The sequence below is a fragment of the Gasterosteus aculeatus genome, chromosome 1 (genome assembly GCF_964276395.1).
Source record: "Gasterosteus aculeatus chromosome 1, fGasAcu3.hap1.1, whole genome shotgun sequence".
Taxonomy (NCBI): Eukaryota; Metazoa; Chordata; class Actinopteri; order Perciformes; family Gasterosteidae; genus Gasterosteus; species Gasterosteus aculeatus.
In genome coordinates, this window is record NC_135688.1 from 2959023 (window position 1) to 2975174 (window position 16152).

Below are 16152 nucleotides of genomic sequence, written 5' to 3' on the forward strand. Positions count from 1 at the left end.
ATCTGACCAACAAATCCGGATCTTCGGAACTTTCTGCCTTTGCTGTGCTGGACTGTCCCTTTCTGTATCTCGCGGGTGTGTGTATTTTGCAGCCGTTTTGCGATTGGCTGCACAGACAACCAGTTTAGTCACCGCTGCCGGTCGTCCACGCCCGGGCCTTTTATTACCTCCATCTGGCTCCACCTGGTGACCGAACCTGGAATCCCTCGTTCACCGAACGAAACCCCACCCTACCCTCAATGCATTTCATGATTACACCTTTGGTCTGAAGCTTCCTCAAGTAACACATTATGGGATATCACATAACACATTCATCCTCTGATTCTGCCTTCACACCAAAAGTGTTCCATGCAAAGTCAATGCAGAGACACAACAGGTCGCGAAGGAGGCAAATTTTCAAGGGGCAACGCGAAGGACGCGTGGGATGCGCAAAAGCATTAAATGGAGGATTAAATACGGAAGAAGTCTGTTAAAGGACCAATAGACAGAGATACTTTACCCAGGATGGATATTACACTATGGATGTCATGTGGACATTAATAAATGGCGTACATATACAATATGTTCATTTCAAAATGATACAGACATGGTTCTATCTAATAACTCACAACACACAAACTGGTTGTTTCTGTACCGTCAAATAAGAAGTGCACCTCTCCAGATTACCCTTCAACGAATCTGACGAGAAGAAAAATGCGACCAAAGCTGTTGCCTGTAGTAAAAACATGGTAATGAAAAGGTATATAATAAGTGTGATTAAAGACATTTGTTTTTGTTAGTTTTTTCCTTAACAGTTGCTATTTAAAAATAGTTTGTTCCGGAATGTTGGCATAGTGACCGCAGGGCAGCTACAGTACGGGAGGCTGCAGACCAGGAGAAATATCTGAACTCTCATCTCGGTCTTAAGTCATGCAAAGCGGTTAATATAAAAGTGGACAATGTACTTACTTTATTGCTAATTTTCAAGTCTGTTTTATTTCTAGATTCAGTTGGTCCACAAAAATCAAAAAGAATTTCTGTGCCTTTAAATCTGCTTTGAAATACGAAATGAATACAAAAAAATAGCAGAGGGTTGCATCAAATGTTTATTAGTGTCTTTTCAATGGACAGTAAAGGCAAACAGGTGATCTTATAAAGGATGACTTTACTCTGAATAATAAGTACAACAGTAGAAGCATTAACGAATGTGTGTAAGGTCGGTGTTATATTTCCACGCTGTTGGTTTGGGCCTCTGAATGTTGTATATAGCTCCCTATAACTAATTTATATTAACTTGTGTGTACAGCATCGGTTACAGAGTTAGTGCTGAGCAGTTAAGACGTATGGAACGAAGCAGAAAGAAAAGATCTAGCCCACTAGATGTTGAATGCAATAACTTTGGTCGTCAGGAAAAAAAAACCCAGTTATGTAAATGCTCTCCCAACCATAAACCACCACCCAGCTTGTTGCAATTTGAATAAGCAGCAGCTTGAAGCTCAGTCATACTGGACCATGGGGTGGTCACTCCATGGAGGCAGCATGGAGAGCTTCTCCTCAGTGGCTGTTTGTATGGGCCAGCCCCAGGCCTTGAAGAACGCAGACAGGTTCACCCCCACAGCCTGGGAGAAGGTCTCAGCGTACAGGTTCATCTTTCCCTCGTTGTCCTTAGGAAAGGTGGTCATCTTGTGGTAGGCAGCAAAAACCTTCTTAAAGGCATCCCAGCCAAACCTTTCCTGGAGCTGCACAGAAGGAGTCAGAGGTTGAGGACAACCTGCATTGTTGTCTCTTCATTTTTTCCTCCCACTTTTTAGTTTGATGTGTAATGTGCATTAAAGTCTCACTGAGTTGATTTAGCGAGACTTTATTGAGACTTTAACTTGAGTTCATCAGGGTTCAAACCCGGAGGTTGAAACAAGACAGAGGCGTTAAACTCTGTCCCATATTTTGCATATGGTGTGAAGATTCATACTCTACTTGTTCTACAAAAAGCCTCTATGACCATAAGACTCTGTAATGACGGATCTTTGCTTCCATTTTTGACCGTGTCAATACCAAATTTGACATCCAACCGATCGCATTTGGATAGGACCAAAACACAATTCTGGGCTTAACAGGAAATTGGCTAAAACTTTGATTTTGAACCAAGAATTGAAAAATCTTTTGAATTTTATGTTTGTAGAGGTGTCATTGTGTCGACTGACTCCTGTTTGAAATTTTTTGTTTGAAGTTTAGTCTTCAAAAAATGTCTTCTTTTGTGTAGTTGCTATCATTTTCCAAAATATTTTTATTTTAGATATAGTTTAAATTATTTGAATATTTTTTTGTATATTCTTTGTGACAACCTTTTATTCCACTGGTTCCCTCAAAGGACTGAGGGAATTTTAGGTTTCTGCCTGCACTTATTTATATCATTATCTTTTTCTAATTATTATAATTTTTTTCATTTTCAAATAGATTTTTCAGGGGTTTTTTGTACAATAATCTCTCACCTGCATGTACGTGCCCAGGGCCACCCACATTGACCAGCTGCCGAGTTTCCTGCCCCCCGCCACGTAGTCCGCCGCTCGTTTTTTCTGATTTTCCAAAGTCATAGCTGGATGAGCCTGCGTTGAACAAGGGGAAATCATATGATTGATAAACGATGTCATCCAAATTAAAAGCTAAACCCTTTTCTCAAACAAAAGGGGCCGTCTTTAGTGACATCTATTGGCATAAAAATATGTCACAATACATATACAATGACTCCACCTTTTCCCTGTTGATGCCCAGCACCTCTTCATGCACGTACACTGACCACAGGTTGCACGTGCACTCCGTGGTGTGTGGTGCAAACTCCCAGCAGCCTCTCTGTTGGTTGTGCCCCAGTTCATGGATAGGCCCCCACATGCCTTTGGTCCTAATGTGGTCAGCGTCGACTAGCACTTTTGCTGAGGCCTTGTTTGCCATCACGGGATAACCAGCATGCATCCAACCTGGAAAAAACAGCGTCATAGCAACGGATCTTTAAGGAGGCTTATTTATGGCATAGAAACATTGTAGTACTGTGTATTACTGTTTCATTTACAGTAATATACAGTAAATCGTACTGCAAGTGGATGCAAGCTTGTGATTTTGACTGTAACCAGGATAAAGCAAAAAACTGAAAAAAAGAAACTGGCGTACAATTTAAGGGCCAAATACAACTAACCATGGGAAATCTGCACGTCTGCTACAAAGCGTTCCTTGCGAGGAAATTTGTGCGGTATGGCCGCCAGGTCGGCGATGGCCCTCATGATCTCATCCCAAAGGGCCGCCAACTCATCGGGGCGGTCCAGGCTCCGGACGACCTCCGATGGCACCGTGAGGATGATGTTTTCAAACTCCAGCTCTGCCCAAGGCGAAGGGGCGGAGCGCAGCAGCGACCATTCGGCAGCTGTGGTCACGCCTGAAAGGAAGAAACAGGCGTGTTCAGAAACCTGAGAAATTACGCAATTCAATGGAAACCTGGTAAACTGAATACAATTCACTTGTCCCAGCACTGTTAACCATAATCCCCACACGTCGACCATTTACCCCCTGTGACCGGATGAGGGTTTTCCCCTCCCTCTTTCCTGCACACAGGGGTGTGGACCAGCACACCTGGGGCTAATTGTGATTGATTGGGAGAGGCAGGGATATTACTTAAGCCTCTGGTGTGTGTGGACTCGTCCTGTGGTCTTCTCCTGCTGGGTGTCTGTGGAGACGGTCCGGGAGGCGCGCTTTATGTTTTGGCCGCTGCCCTAGGTCAACATTCTGCTGTGGTGTGGTAAGGGAAATTTTTCCATCTTTTGTGCCTTTTTAGTCTCCTGTGTCGCCGTGTATGCGGCACTAATGTGCATCCTTCCATATAGTGACCCTGTCTGGGTCATGGATGTCCCCACGTGGGTGGATGAATGCCTGGACTGCTGGTGTTCGGTGTCTCGGTACGATGCACGCCTCCCTTTTTTTCAACACATTTGGGCGTTATTATAAAAATCTAAATGGTCTTAATTGTTATAGTGTGGGCCGCTGTCTGTGAGTGTGCGCGAGGTGGGTGCTGCCGCCGGGGTCTGTGGGCAGCTTGACCTGTAATTTGGTAAGTCGCTGTGTCTGCCTGTTTGCTGTACATTAAGTACGGTCTTGTTCTAATGCGGTGTTCCACAGCATAGCTGGACCCGGCTGCAGCCTTGGACATGCTGTTGTGGTGCTATCCTGGTGCCGCGACCAATTAATGGGCCGATCTTCCCCGGCGCGCTCTCTCCCCCCCCCTCACTGAGACTGTTCTTGATACCGGCTAAAAACCTTTCGGAAGAACAGTACAAATGTGGCTCTCTATTGGGTGAACTGTTGGACATATTACATGTTTTTTTTCCTTTTTTTTGTTTGAGTTGAATTTGTTTACATCTTTATTATGCATGCTGGTTTATGGATTTGAATTGTTTGATTTGAATTTGTTTACATCTTTATTATGCATGCTGGTTTATTGATTTGATTGTTTGTTTGTTTTCTTTATAGTCCTCAAACTCCCTATCGCAGAACATATTGCCATTTTAAAAAGAGTATTAAACAAATAAAACTATATTTTTATAATTATCTTATGGTCTCTGACCCCTGATTTGGTGAACGGCTCTGCGTGCCTTAATAAGAATGGTCTTGGGCCTATCCCAAGTGGCGTTGCTGGAGATTATTCTTCCTGGAGTGTCATAGGACGCGCGTATTGCCACAAGTGGCGTTGCTGGCAGGACCAATCAAAACATTAAAGGGGCAGAGACCATAGATGTATGTATATATAAATTTGTTTTGTTGTTCAAACGGTTTAAGTATTGTGTTGTGTTTGTGATCAAGAACAGTTTCAGTGGTGTTGGGACCTTACATTCCATAATTCTCATCTCTGTGGGGCTTTTGGTTCAACTTCCTCCGCTGTCATGGAAGAGGAGGTACAGCAGCTAAAAGAACTTGTGTTGCAGCTTCAGGCGGACAACGGGCGACTCCGTCGGGAGTGCGCTGCTTCTTCAGACCCCGGGGGCAGTGCATCCGGTTCGACGGCTTCCGGCAGCGGGACCCCACCCCTTGCCCCCACTGTAACGGAGCGGTTAGTGGTCATTCCGAGGGACCGCAGGTGTCCAATGTTTAACGGTAGGACAGGTTTGGGAATAACTGAATGGGTCGAGGAGGTGGAGGCGTGCATGCGTGCTCGACACTTAGCTGCTGTTGAACAGGCTCTTTTCATCTTCGATCACTTGGAAGGAGAGGCAAAGGAAGAAATTAAGTTCTGCTCGAGTGCTGATCGAAGGGACCCTGCTAAAATCTTGGCCATCTTGAATAAGCTTTATGAGTGTGATCAGTCCTACATCGCCCTACAACAGGTTTTCTTCTCCCGGCGACAGCTCGAGGGTGAAACGTTACAAGAGTTTTCTTTAGCGCTCATGTCTTTAATGGGCCGTGTTAAACAACAAGCCCCAGATGGTATGCCCAATGCTGATGTGCTGCTCCGGGACCAATTTATCGAACATGTCCTTGACTGCTCTCTTCGCCGTGAGCTTAAACAACTTGTTCGTCGTGATCCGACCATGGTTATGATGGAACTTCGCGCTGAAGCCATGCGCTGGGAACGTGAAGGTTTGCCAGGTGGTGTGCGAGGTCGTAGCTATTCACTGCCTTCAGCTCTTGGTCTTCAGTGTGGTGTGCAGGGTCGTGTTCAATCTAGCCCTCGGGTCTCTCCAACAGAACCCACTTTAGGTGAACTGATGGATCTGATGAAGCGCCAGCAAGAGCAGTTGAACCAACTTACCCAGACTGTAGCTTCACTCCGGGCTCTGCCCCCACCGGGATTAAGGTCCCATGCTGGCCCTGTCATTTGTCGGCGGTGTCAGCTGCCTGGCCACTTTGCGAGAGACTGCACTGGGGAAAGGGTTTACCGCCAGGGTCCAGATAGGTCCAGTGGTCAGCAGTCAGACAGTATTAGGCAGGTTCCGCCCAATTGGCAGCCGGAAAACTAGCACCCACTGAGCTATTGAGCCACAGCTCAGGTGGGGAGCCCTCAGGCTCACAGGAAGTTGCGACATGTGAATTGGTTGCCTCCTGCCCAAATATGGATGTTTCTATTGGGGGGGTGAGTGTTTCCTGCTTGGTGGACACTGGGTCCATGGTGTCCACCATCACAGAGTCTCTCTTCATGGCACAGTTCGCACCTTGGGGCCAGGATTGCCTTCGGTCTTGCAATTGGCTTCAGCTTCGAGCGGCAAATGGCCTGACGATCCCCTACATCGGCTATTTAGAATTGGATGTAGAGTTGTGCGGAAAGGTCATGCCCCGATGTGGAATCCTTGTAGTGAGGGATCCCCCTGGCGCTGAGTCTTCTTCCCCGGGAATCTTGGGGATGAATGTTATTCGTAGTTGCTATAGAGAACTTTTCGGTGCGCTGGGACCTTCTCTTTTTGAGTCACCTGTAGTTTCACAGGCACCGCGTCCGGTCGTTGTGGCACTACAGCAGTGCCATAAATCAGTTGGTCAAGAATCCGTCTCCGCTACTGGCACAGTCAGAGTTCGAGGTAGGGGAGCTGTGCGGGTACCAGGAGGCCACATGAAGTTGGTTGCCAGTACTTGTTCGGAGCAGCTGGCAGGTGAGACGGTTCTGCTGGAGCCTCCTGAGACTGGGCTACCCGCTGGGCTGCTTGTTTCATCTTGCCTGGTGAGGGTCGTCCGGGGCACGGTGTACGTCCCCGTGGTCAATGTGGGGACAACGGCTGTTCTGCTCTACCCACGGACTGGTCTGGGCAATCTAAGTACAGCACAGGTTGTCAGTCTGCCAGCTGGCGTGACTGAGGATAGGACCACTTGGGTGGCCGTTAACACTCAAACTGTTCCTTCCTCTGTGCCTGATAGGTTGGAGTCTGTGGCTCTGCCTGCGCTTGTTGATCCAGATAGGGAAAAAATACGGTCCTTGCTGAAAAAGTATGACTCGGTCTTTGCCACTCATGAAGGTGACTTGGGCTGTACCAATCTCCTTTCCCATGACATACCCTTGCTTGATGATATCCCAGTCAGGCAGAGATATCGCCGCTTACCGCCTTCTGAGTATGAGGCAGTGAAGACTCATATCAATCAGCTGCTTGAGTCCCAGGTCATACGGGAGAGCTGTAGTCCGTACGCTTCACCAATTGTGTTGGTGCGGAAAAAGGACGGAAGTCTGCGCTTATGCGTGGACTATCGGTTGCTAAACAGCAAGACTCGGAAGGATGCATTTCCTTTGCCGCGAATAGAGGAAAGTCTCGATGCGCTGTCAGGGGCCCGCTGGTTTTCAACTCTCGATCTTGCCAGCGGTTACAATCAGGTCCCTGTTGCAGAACAAGACAAGCCTAAAACAGCCTTTTGTACCCCCTTCGGTCTCTTTGAGTTCAATCGTATGCCATTCGGCTTGTGCAACGCGCCGGGCACCTTCCAGCGATTGATGCAGAGGACGTTTGGCGATCAGCAGGGTCAGTCTCTCTTGCTCTATCTCGATGACATCATTGTGTTTTCATCCTCAGTAGATCAACATCTGCAGCGTCTTGAGATGGTGCTCAGGCGCCTTCAGACTGAGGGCTTGAAGGCTAGGCTTGAGAAATGCTCCTTTTTCCAACAAGAAGTGGGGTACTTGGGTCATGTCATCTCATCCCAGGGAGTGTCTACTGACCCCAAGAAGTGTGAGGCTGTGGCTGAGTGGAGGCGACCACAGAACACATCTGAGCTGCGCTCATTTCTGGGGTTTGCCAGCTATTATCGTCGATTCGTCGAGGGGTTTGCCCAGCTGGCGGCACCATTGCATCGCTTGGTGGCTGAGACGTCAGGCAAGAGGTCCAAGAAGGGTGCCAGTAAGACTCTGGATGCTGTATGGACTCCGCAATGTGAGCAGAGTTTTGAGGGACTGAAAGATCGGCTTGTCTCCGCTCCTGTGTTGGCATTCGCAGACTTTTCGCGTCCCTTCATTTTAGAGGTAGACGCTAGCTATAGTGGCCTGGGCGCTGTTCTCTCCCAGGAAACTGACAGTGGGGTGAGACCAGTGGCTTACGCCAGCAGAGGACTTCGGCAGACTGAGCGTAATACGGCGACTTACAGCTCCATGAAGTTGGAGTTCTTGGCTCTTAAGTGGGCTATGACAGAAAAGTTTCGAGACTACCTGTTGGGTCACAAGTGCACGGTGTACACCGATAATAATCCGTTAAGCCATCTCCAGTCTGCTAAACTGGGGGCTACGGAACATCGGTGGGCGGCTCAGCTTGCAGTTTTTGACTTTGAGATAAAGTACAGATCCGGTCGTAGTAACCGGAATGCTGATGCCCTTTCAAGACAGTATTCTTCGGGTTTAGATTCTGCTGTCCCGTTGTTGCCGGGAGGCCAAGTCTTGCCTGACCTTCAGCCTGGCCAACCGTTGGAGCAGCCTGTAGTAGCCACTTTAGCCCTGGTCTCTGCGCTCCCAGCCCATTCAGCTTCTGATCTCCAGTTATTACAACAGAATGATCCCTTGTTGAAGGAGATTATGGTGTTCTGGCGACAAAAATCTCCACCTACCGCAGTTGAACGGCGGCATCTTTCTAAACCAGCTTTGAAGATGTTAACACAGTGGGGGCGCCTGGTGGAGCGGGATGGGGTCTTGTTCCGCCAGGTCCTTCGCTCAGATGGGGGGGAGGGATTCCTCCAACTGTTGCTGCCTGCAGTTCTCCAGCGGGAAACCCTGAATCTGCTTCATCAGCAACATGGCCATCAAGGTATTGAAAGGACCACAGAGTTGGTCCGGCAGCGTTGTTACTGGCCCGGGATGTCTACTGACATCCGCAATTGGGTGCGTGAGTGTGAGCGGTGTCAGGTCGCTAAGGACTCTGGACCGGTGCCACATAGTTTTATGGGCCATCTGCTTGCCTCCCGACCAAATGAAATACTGGCCATTGATTTTACACTGTTGGAGCCTTCTCGAAATGGGTTTGAAAATGTGTTGGTCATGACAGATGTTTTTAGTAAGTTCACGGTGGCTGTGCCTACACGTGACCAGACTGCCTCTACTGTGGCCCAGGTTCTTGTGGCAGAGTGGTTCTATAAGTTTGGTGTGCCAAGTCGCTTGCACTCTGATCAAGGGAGGAGTTTTGAAAGCACTTTGATCCAACAACTTTGTTTGATGTATGGGGTAACTAAATCTCGTACTACTCCTTACCATCCGGCAGGAAATGGGCAGTGTGAGCGCTTCAATCGAACACTGCACAACCTTCTCCGAACATTGCCCTTGACACAGAAGCGGAATTGGGCATCTTGTCTACCTTATGTCCTCTTCTGTTATAATACAACACCTCATCAGAGTACGGGGGAGTCCCCTTATTACTTGATGTTTGGCCAACAACCAAGGCTGCCCATTGACTTCCTTTTGGGGCGTGTGGAAGAACCAAGGCCGGGTGAGGTGCAAGGATGGGTGGCAGAGCACCAGGAAAAGTTGAGGGTTGCCTTTGATTGTGCTCGTGAGCGGCTGCTTACAGCAGCAAGTCGTCGGAAGGAGCGGCATGATCAGCACGTGAGAGAGGTGCCGCTGCTGGTGGGCCAGCTGGTGTATGTGAGGGATCATGGTGCCAGGGGCCGTCATAAGCTGCGAGATCTGTGGAACTCGGAGGTTCATCAGGTGGTGAGTGCTTCATCGGAAGGGGCAGTTTATGCAGTGGCACCGGTGAACGCACTGCACAAAGTAAGGAATGTGCATCGCGACATGTTGAAGGCTGTGGTACAGCCAGTTGAGGTTGATCTTTTACCCACTCAAGCACCATCACCTTTGGGTGTGGCTCAGCTGGACGAGTCGTCAAATAGTGACTTGTGGCTATTGGTGTCCAGCACTACACCAGGTGCCCCAGCTCCCGGGCCCCTCGTACCTTCCACAGCAACTAGGCCGGACCAGGGCCTATTGCTTCCGTCCTTTCAGTCACAGTCGCAAGTGCCATTGTCCTTGGCCTCGGAGCAGCCTAGTACGAGTGGGCAAGTTATGCGTCGCACCACCCGTCCCACTGCCGGGCATCATTCGAATGTTCATCGGCTTCCTCAGCCTGTTAGGGGTACGGCTGGCGGCCTGGTCGGGAGGCCTTCAGACCCAACAATGAATCTGCAATCGGTCATTTTTCGGCCATGGTCTTGACCTAGGGGGCCTTCTTTACCGTCGGGACGACGATACAAAAAACGAGGGGTAGGTGTGACCGGATGAGGGTTTTCCCCTCCCTCTTTCCTGCACACAGGGGTGTGGACCAGCACACCTGGGGCTAATTGTGATTGATTGGGAGAGGCAGGGATATTACTTAAGCCTCTGGTGTGTGTGTGGACTCGTCCTGTGGTCTTCTCCTGCTGGGTTTTTCCATCTTTTGTGCCTTTTTAGTCTCCTGTGTCGCCGTGTATGCGGCACTAATGTGCATCCTTCCATATAGTGACCCTGTCTGGGTCATGGATGTCCCCACGTGGGTGGATGAATGCCTGGACTGCTGGTGTTCGGTGTCTCGGTACGATGCACGCCTCCCTTTTTTTCAACACATTTGGGCGTTATTATAAAAATCTAAATGGTCTTAATTGTTATAGTGTGGGCCGCTGTCTGTGAGTGTGCGCGAGGTGGGTGCTGCCGCCGGGGTCTGTGGGCAGCTTGACCTGTAATTTGGTAAGTCGCTGTGTCTGCCTGTTTGCTGTACATTAAGTACGGTCTTGTTCTAATGCGGTGTTTCACAGCATAGCTGGACCCGGCTGCAGCCTTGGACATGCTGTTGTGGTGCTATCCTGGTGCCGCGACCAATTAATGGGCCGATCTTCCCCGGCGCGCTCTCTCCCCCCCCCTCACTGAGACTGTTCTTGATACCGGCTAAAAACCTTTCGGAAGAACAGTACAAATGTGGCTCTCTATTGGGTGAACTGTTGGACATATTACATGTTTTTTTTCCTTTTTTTTGTTTGAGTTGAATTTGTTTACATCTTTATTATGCATGCTGGTTTATGGATTTGAATTGTTTGATTTGAATTTGTTTACATCTTTATTATGCATGCTGGTTTATTGATTTGATTGTTTGTTTGTTTTCTTTATAGTCCTCAAACTCCCTATCGCAGAACATATTGCCATTTTAAAAAGAGTATTAAACAAATAAAACTATATTTTTATAATTATCTTATGGTCTCTGACCCCTGATTTGGTGAACGGCTCTGCGTGCCTTAATAAGAATGGTCTTGGGCCTATCCCAAGTGGCGTTGCTGGAGATTATTCTTCCTGGAGTGTCATAGGACGCGCGTATTGCCACACCCCCATGAGGATTTACACATCCGAAGACGAATACCAGTGTCTCCCACCACAGACTCACCGGATTTATAGTAAGGCGCAGGTACGGCCATCTGCACGATGACTTCTAACCCCTCCACCTTGGTTTTGGGTGGAACCACCAGGTACATTAGCCCCCCCCCACAGGTTCCACACCTGCATCATCTCAGAGGTTACGGGGAAATGCTCGTGAACACATGGCGCTCTCTTCAATACTCCGGCCTTCAGGCGGTCCGTCTGACAGCCGATCTGGATCTGAGGAAGAACGTGTGTTACTGATTGTCGCCTTCTTGGACCAGGAGAGCAAGGTCTGTGTGTCGGGTTTGAGTTGGACCTCCACTAGTATGCAAAATATGAAGAAGAGTACCTTCCAATCTTTGTTGACAATCTCTGCTGGCATGGCAATGTAGGTCTTCATACCGGGTGAGAGGTAGACCCCTATACTGATCAACTCATGTCTTGCTGAAAAACACACATACACACAACCGACAGGTTGCCGATGATGCTGCTCATGGTGAGTGTGACATGTTCCCCTTAAGAGAAGTAGTGTAACCATGGTAACGTTGGAGTTTAATGAGGAAGTATTTGTGCGGGGTAAACGTCCAACAGTAAAATACTTAATTTAGCCATGCACACAAGTTATTTCAATGGTAAAAATGAAGTTCTGCTAGTAAGTTGTTACTGATAAACAGTTTTCGAGTTTGTCCTCAGGCCCGACCTGTCGTGTTGACGTTGATCTTGACTCTGTGGTTGTAGACGACCGGCATCAAGGGGTTATCCTTGATGAGGTAGGGCAGCAGGGCATCGGGATCTGGGCAAACCTTGTACACCTCTGTGCCCACACTGAGGAGGAGGTGGTCTTTGGGACTGTTCACGGGGCAGTGGTCAGACGCCTGGAAAGACAAATTACCAAAAGAAGTTGTCGGGACACATCTGGCTGGACGTCAGCTTTGCGCTGCTCTATCGGAACCATCTTACAAAGTTCTCGTGGTGTTTTTGCCCACTGACCTGAGGCATCCCTGACTTCTTCATGATCTCAGTGAGGGTGGACAGCACCTGTTTGTAGGAGGGGCAGTCGTGAGCTTTCATGCGCAGGTAGGTGATGCAGTCTGAGCCCAGCCTCTGGAGGTTCTCCTCCTCGTGCTTGCTGAGCTCCCCGCCGTGAGACACGTGGCTGGCGAAGCGGCGCAGGAGGTGGCGGAAGTGGTAGGAATCTTTGATGGCCTGGCTCGGCTGGGGGGCCTTGTGTGAACCTCTACCGACAGTTTTCCCCAGGATGCTCAAGCCCATCACGTTCAGCATCGTGTTCCCTGGAAGACGTTCAAGCAAACCGGATATGACTTTTAAGTCTAAACACTTTTGCCCTTAGATGACCTGGCGATTCCTCAGCTCTCTGATTGATCTTGAGCCTCATGGTCTCTGGTTTATCTTTTCTAACACCTGACATATAATATATCCCATCACTTATTCCTGTACACCATGTGTTTATGACTGCAAATGTGAAAGGCATCGTGAAGGGATGTCCCTGATAAGAGTCAATGTCATTTTTGCTGAGCATGCATTATGTAGGTGTTTCGTGGGATGAGCTGAGCGGGTTATGGTACGACTCGTACCTGGGAAATCCGTTACTTCGTTTTGTCCAGGGTGCGACTGTGCCCACCACCAGGCGTGTCCACCGACCAGCAGGCCTCCTCCCTCTGCCACAAAGTTTTGGATTTTCTCCTTGAGATCATCGCTGAACGCTTTACACACAAATACGCTCAGGTCGTCCCTGAAGTTGGTCTTCTCACACTGCAACCCTGACTTGCTGAGAACATCGATGGGGACACCTGGCTTGACACCAACGACTCCCTGCCGACCTTCATCCAGCCAATGAAGAGCATTTTTCCAGAATGGAGCCATTGTCTGCGATGAAGGAAGTTATCACAAGACAGGCAGGTCAACAGACAACTCACAACTATTTAGAAACATCCCCCTGCACGTTAATATGTAACTGCAAAACAAATCATTATAAAAAGACTCTGACACACGTGGCCTACTTGATTTATCTTATTTACAAAATTTGCAGCATAATGCCAAGAAAAGACAGACTTTCAAAGAAGAGGAGGGACCTGCAGCAGCGCGACCGTTAGTTGTCATTTCAGTTTTGAGCTTGGTGGCTTACGAATGCAAACATTCCACATTAAACAAGTCTGATCTCTACCTCTCGTCCCAGGAGGGCTTCATGTGTGATCACAATGACTCGTCCCTGCCCGTAGTAGCTTCCTGCCAGGAACGCTTGTCCACCCTCTGTGGTCCCGATGGGGAAGGCCAGCGGGCCGTGAACCAGAATCTCAGAAGCTGTAATATTACCTTGGAGGTCGAAGTCTGAAACCCCCTGCAGTAAGAACTCCAAGTCATCCTCAAAATCCTTTCCGATTCTGCATTTGAAAGAGGAAAGTGAAAGTCCATTCATTGTTTATTTTCATTTTTATGTTGTGTCTTTATGAGACTCAAATAGACAAAAGTAGTAGGAATCAAATGTGGTGCCTAATATTATGGGGCGCCGTTTGTAAAACGTTGCACGTTCTAAAATCCTGCGCAGTTTTGCTACATTTAGCATTATCATACAGTATGAACAAAAAAGCCCAACAATATTCATATGTCACTTTTTCAAACATTTAGAGAGAAATTCATGTAAATTCATGCAATAACTTTTCCATGGATAATGTTAGGCAGTAACACAAAGTTGTTAAAAAATATAAATGTCAAATGTAAATGTAAATGTTAAATGTAAATGTAAATGTTAAATGTTATATCTAAATGTTAAATGTAAATCTAAACGTTAAATGTAAATCTAAATGTAAACGTTAAATGTAAATCTAAATGTTAAATGTAAATGTTATATCTAAATGTTAAATGTAAATGTTATATCTAAATGTTTAAATGTAAATGTTAAATGTAAATGTAAATCTAAATGTTAAATGTAAATGTTTAAAAGAAAGAACCGAATGTGATGCATTAATATTACTAATATATATATGCAGTACAAGTCAAAAGTTTGGACCCACTTTCATATTGAATTGATTAATTAGATGTGTCCAAACCTTTGACGGATACTGTATATTAATATTAGTATAAGTACTATAGGAGAAGCATGGCGTGGATCTAACCTGGTCTATGCAGCCTAACACTTAACCATTATTTAGAAAAACAGCTACGGCAAAATAAAACGATATTAGCATATGTTTAATATTACGACCATAAATTGTGGAGCGGATTGCAGGTCAAAAGTGTGCACTCACACTATAGCCATCCAGGAGGCCGGGATCTGTGGGTAGACGGGCAGGCACTCTGTTTGACCCGGATGGTGGGAGAAGTAGATCCCTGCCACACCACACACCTTATTCCCTTCAAACTGGAGCAGCGTGTTCTCCTTTGGGTGCGCTTTAGCCCAGTGCCACGCTTGCCCCGCTATCAGCACTCCTCCTCCAGCTTTCAGAAAAGCCACCAGCTCCTTCCCGTCTGCTTCGACGCTGTAGGCGTCCGTCACGTACACGCCGACCTCCCGGTTCTCACTGAAGGCCCCGACAACTGAGACTTGGAAGCTGGATTTACTGAGGTTATCGGCGACTCCCTTGATCTGTTTGTGGATCCCCACGGACACGTTGTCGGACCCTTCTCCTCTCAGCCAGGTCACAGCGTTCTCTACCAGAGCGGGAAAGGCCGTCAGGTAGCCCTCATGACCCAGGACCACGACCCTGCCGCGGCCGTACAGAGAGGCCGCCATCAGGACCTGGCCTTTGCTGTTCATCGCTAGAGGAAAAGCGTGGTCTCCAGTCAGCACCAGGTCACTGGGAACACAGGGGCCACGGAGGTCCAGCTCCCTCAAGCCTCTCATCAGGGACATATAGTCCGCTTCATGTGTATTTTCCATGGTCTGGTTGAAGATCGGACAAAGACGCTGTAGAGGAGTGTGAAGTCAAAGCTGATTTGAGGTGATTGCAGTTAAACAAATGTTGAAACACTTGGTCGCTGTCAGTGAGAAAAAATATTCCAGTTTCCTCAAAATTGACACCACAGGAGCCTGAGAGTTTACACCGTTTTCATTACAACCAAACAACAAATTAAAGCAACAGGTATTTAAGGGTTTTACCTGAAAGTCAAGTTGTCCTACTGCTTGTATTATAAAACAGTTTCCCACACAGGTAATCCACCAAGGAAGACTATCTGACAGAAGAGAGGAGGGAAACGAGAGTGAGAAGAGCGATGAGTAGTCCGCGGACAACAACAAAAGGAGGAGGGACAGGGACAGGCTGGAAAATGACAATCAGGTTCCAACATCAATTGCGTTAATGTGTGACTACACCCTGAATGTTATACCTGCTCAACCTGTTGGGTAGTCAATATTTGTCAATGTTTAGAGGAGGACACAATATACTGCCGGTACAAACATATCTTAAACACTGTAATTGTTGCATCTAAGTCAAACAAACCAATGTATAATTCTAAACAAAAAGGGGTTTCTATATTAACACAGTGACAAGTTATAAAACATTCTCCACCCAGGTGGAGAATATGCCATTTATTACAACATTTGACCTGTATAATAGGGGAAGACGGCAATAGAAAATGTATCTCTGGTTTTGGGTGTGTCTTGTGGCACCAGCTCCTCAGTGACCAGCTGAGGCTTCAGGCAGGTTAACTTGACTCCACTGTGCATCAATCAAAACACGAAACCCCCCAATCAAGAAATGGCATTTTTATTAATAAAAAAAAACAAAAATAAAATCTACTTTTCATGTGGATGTGGTTTTCTCTGGTAATTATTAAGGATTTGAATACCATGCTAATCGTTCGAAAACCCGGAAAAGTCGAAGTCACGAGCGGAACCTTTT

The 16152-nt window shown here is 47.4% G+C and overlaps 1 protein-coding gene and 2 long non-coding RNA genes across 3 annotated transcripts; 2 read left to right on the plus strand and 1 right to left on the minus strand.

Annotated features, from left to right (window-relative positions):
- Nucleotides 1-1072: 1072 nt before the first annotated feature.
- Nucleotides 1073-15555, minus strand: LOC144383045 (TRPM8 channel-associated factor homolog). The gene is given in 13 exon segments (XM_078107473.1): nt 1073-1718; nt 2469-2582; nt 2728-2951; nt 3167-3403; nt 11319-11415; nt 11417-11530; nt 11643-11737; nt 11994-12168; nt 12284-12585; nt 12889-13180; nt 13479-13695; nt 14560-15218; nt 15411-15555. Coding segments are annotated over 12 exon segments (2742 nt in total). The 5' UTR covers nt 15192-15218; nt 15411-15555; the 3' UTR covers nt 1073-1475.
- On the plus strand, nt 3640-4243 carry LOC144410948 (uncharacterized). The gene is made up of 4 exons (XR_013468484.1): nt 3640-3763; nt 3849-3920; nt 3997-4072; nt 4141-4243. It is a non-coding gene; the product is annotated as an uncharacterized LOC144410948 (long non-coding RNA).
- On the plus strand, nt 10376-10801 carry LOC144410959 (uncharacterized). Its single transcript, XR_013468485.1, has 3 exons — nt 10376-10478; nt 10555-10630; nt 10699-10801. It is a non-coding gene; the product is annotated as an uncharacterized LOC144410959 (long non-coding RNA).
- Nucleotides 15556-16152: the final 597 nt, after the last annotated feature.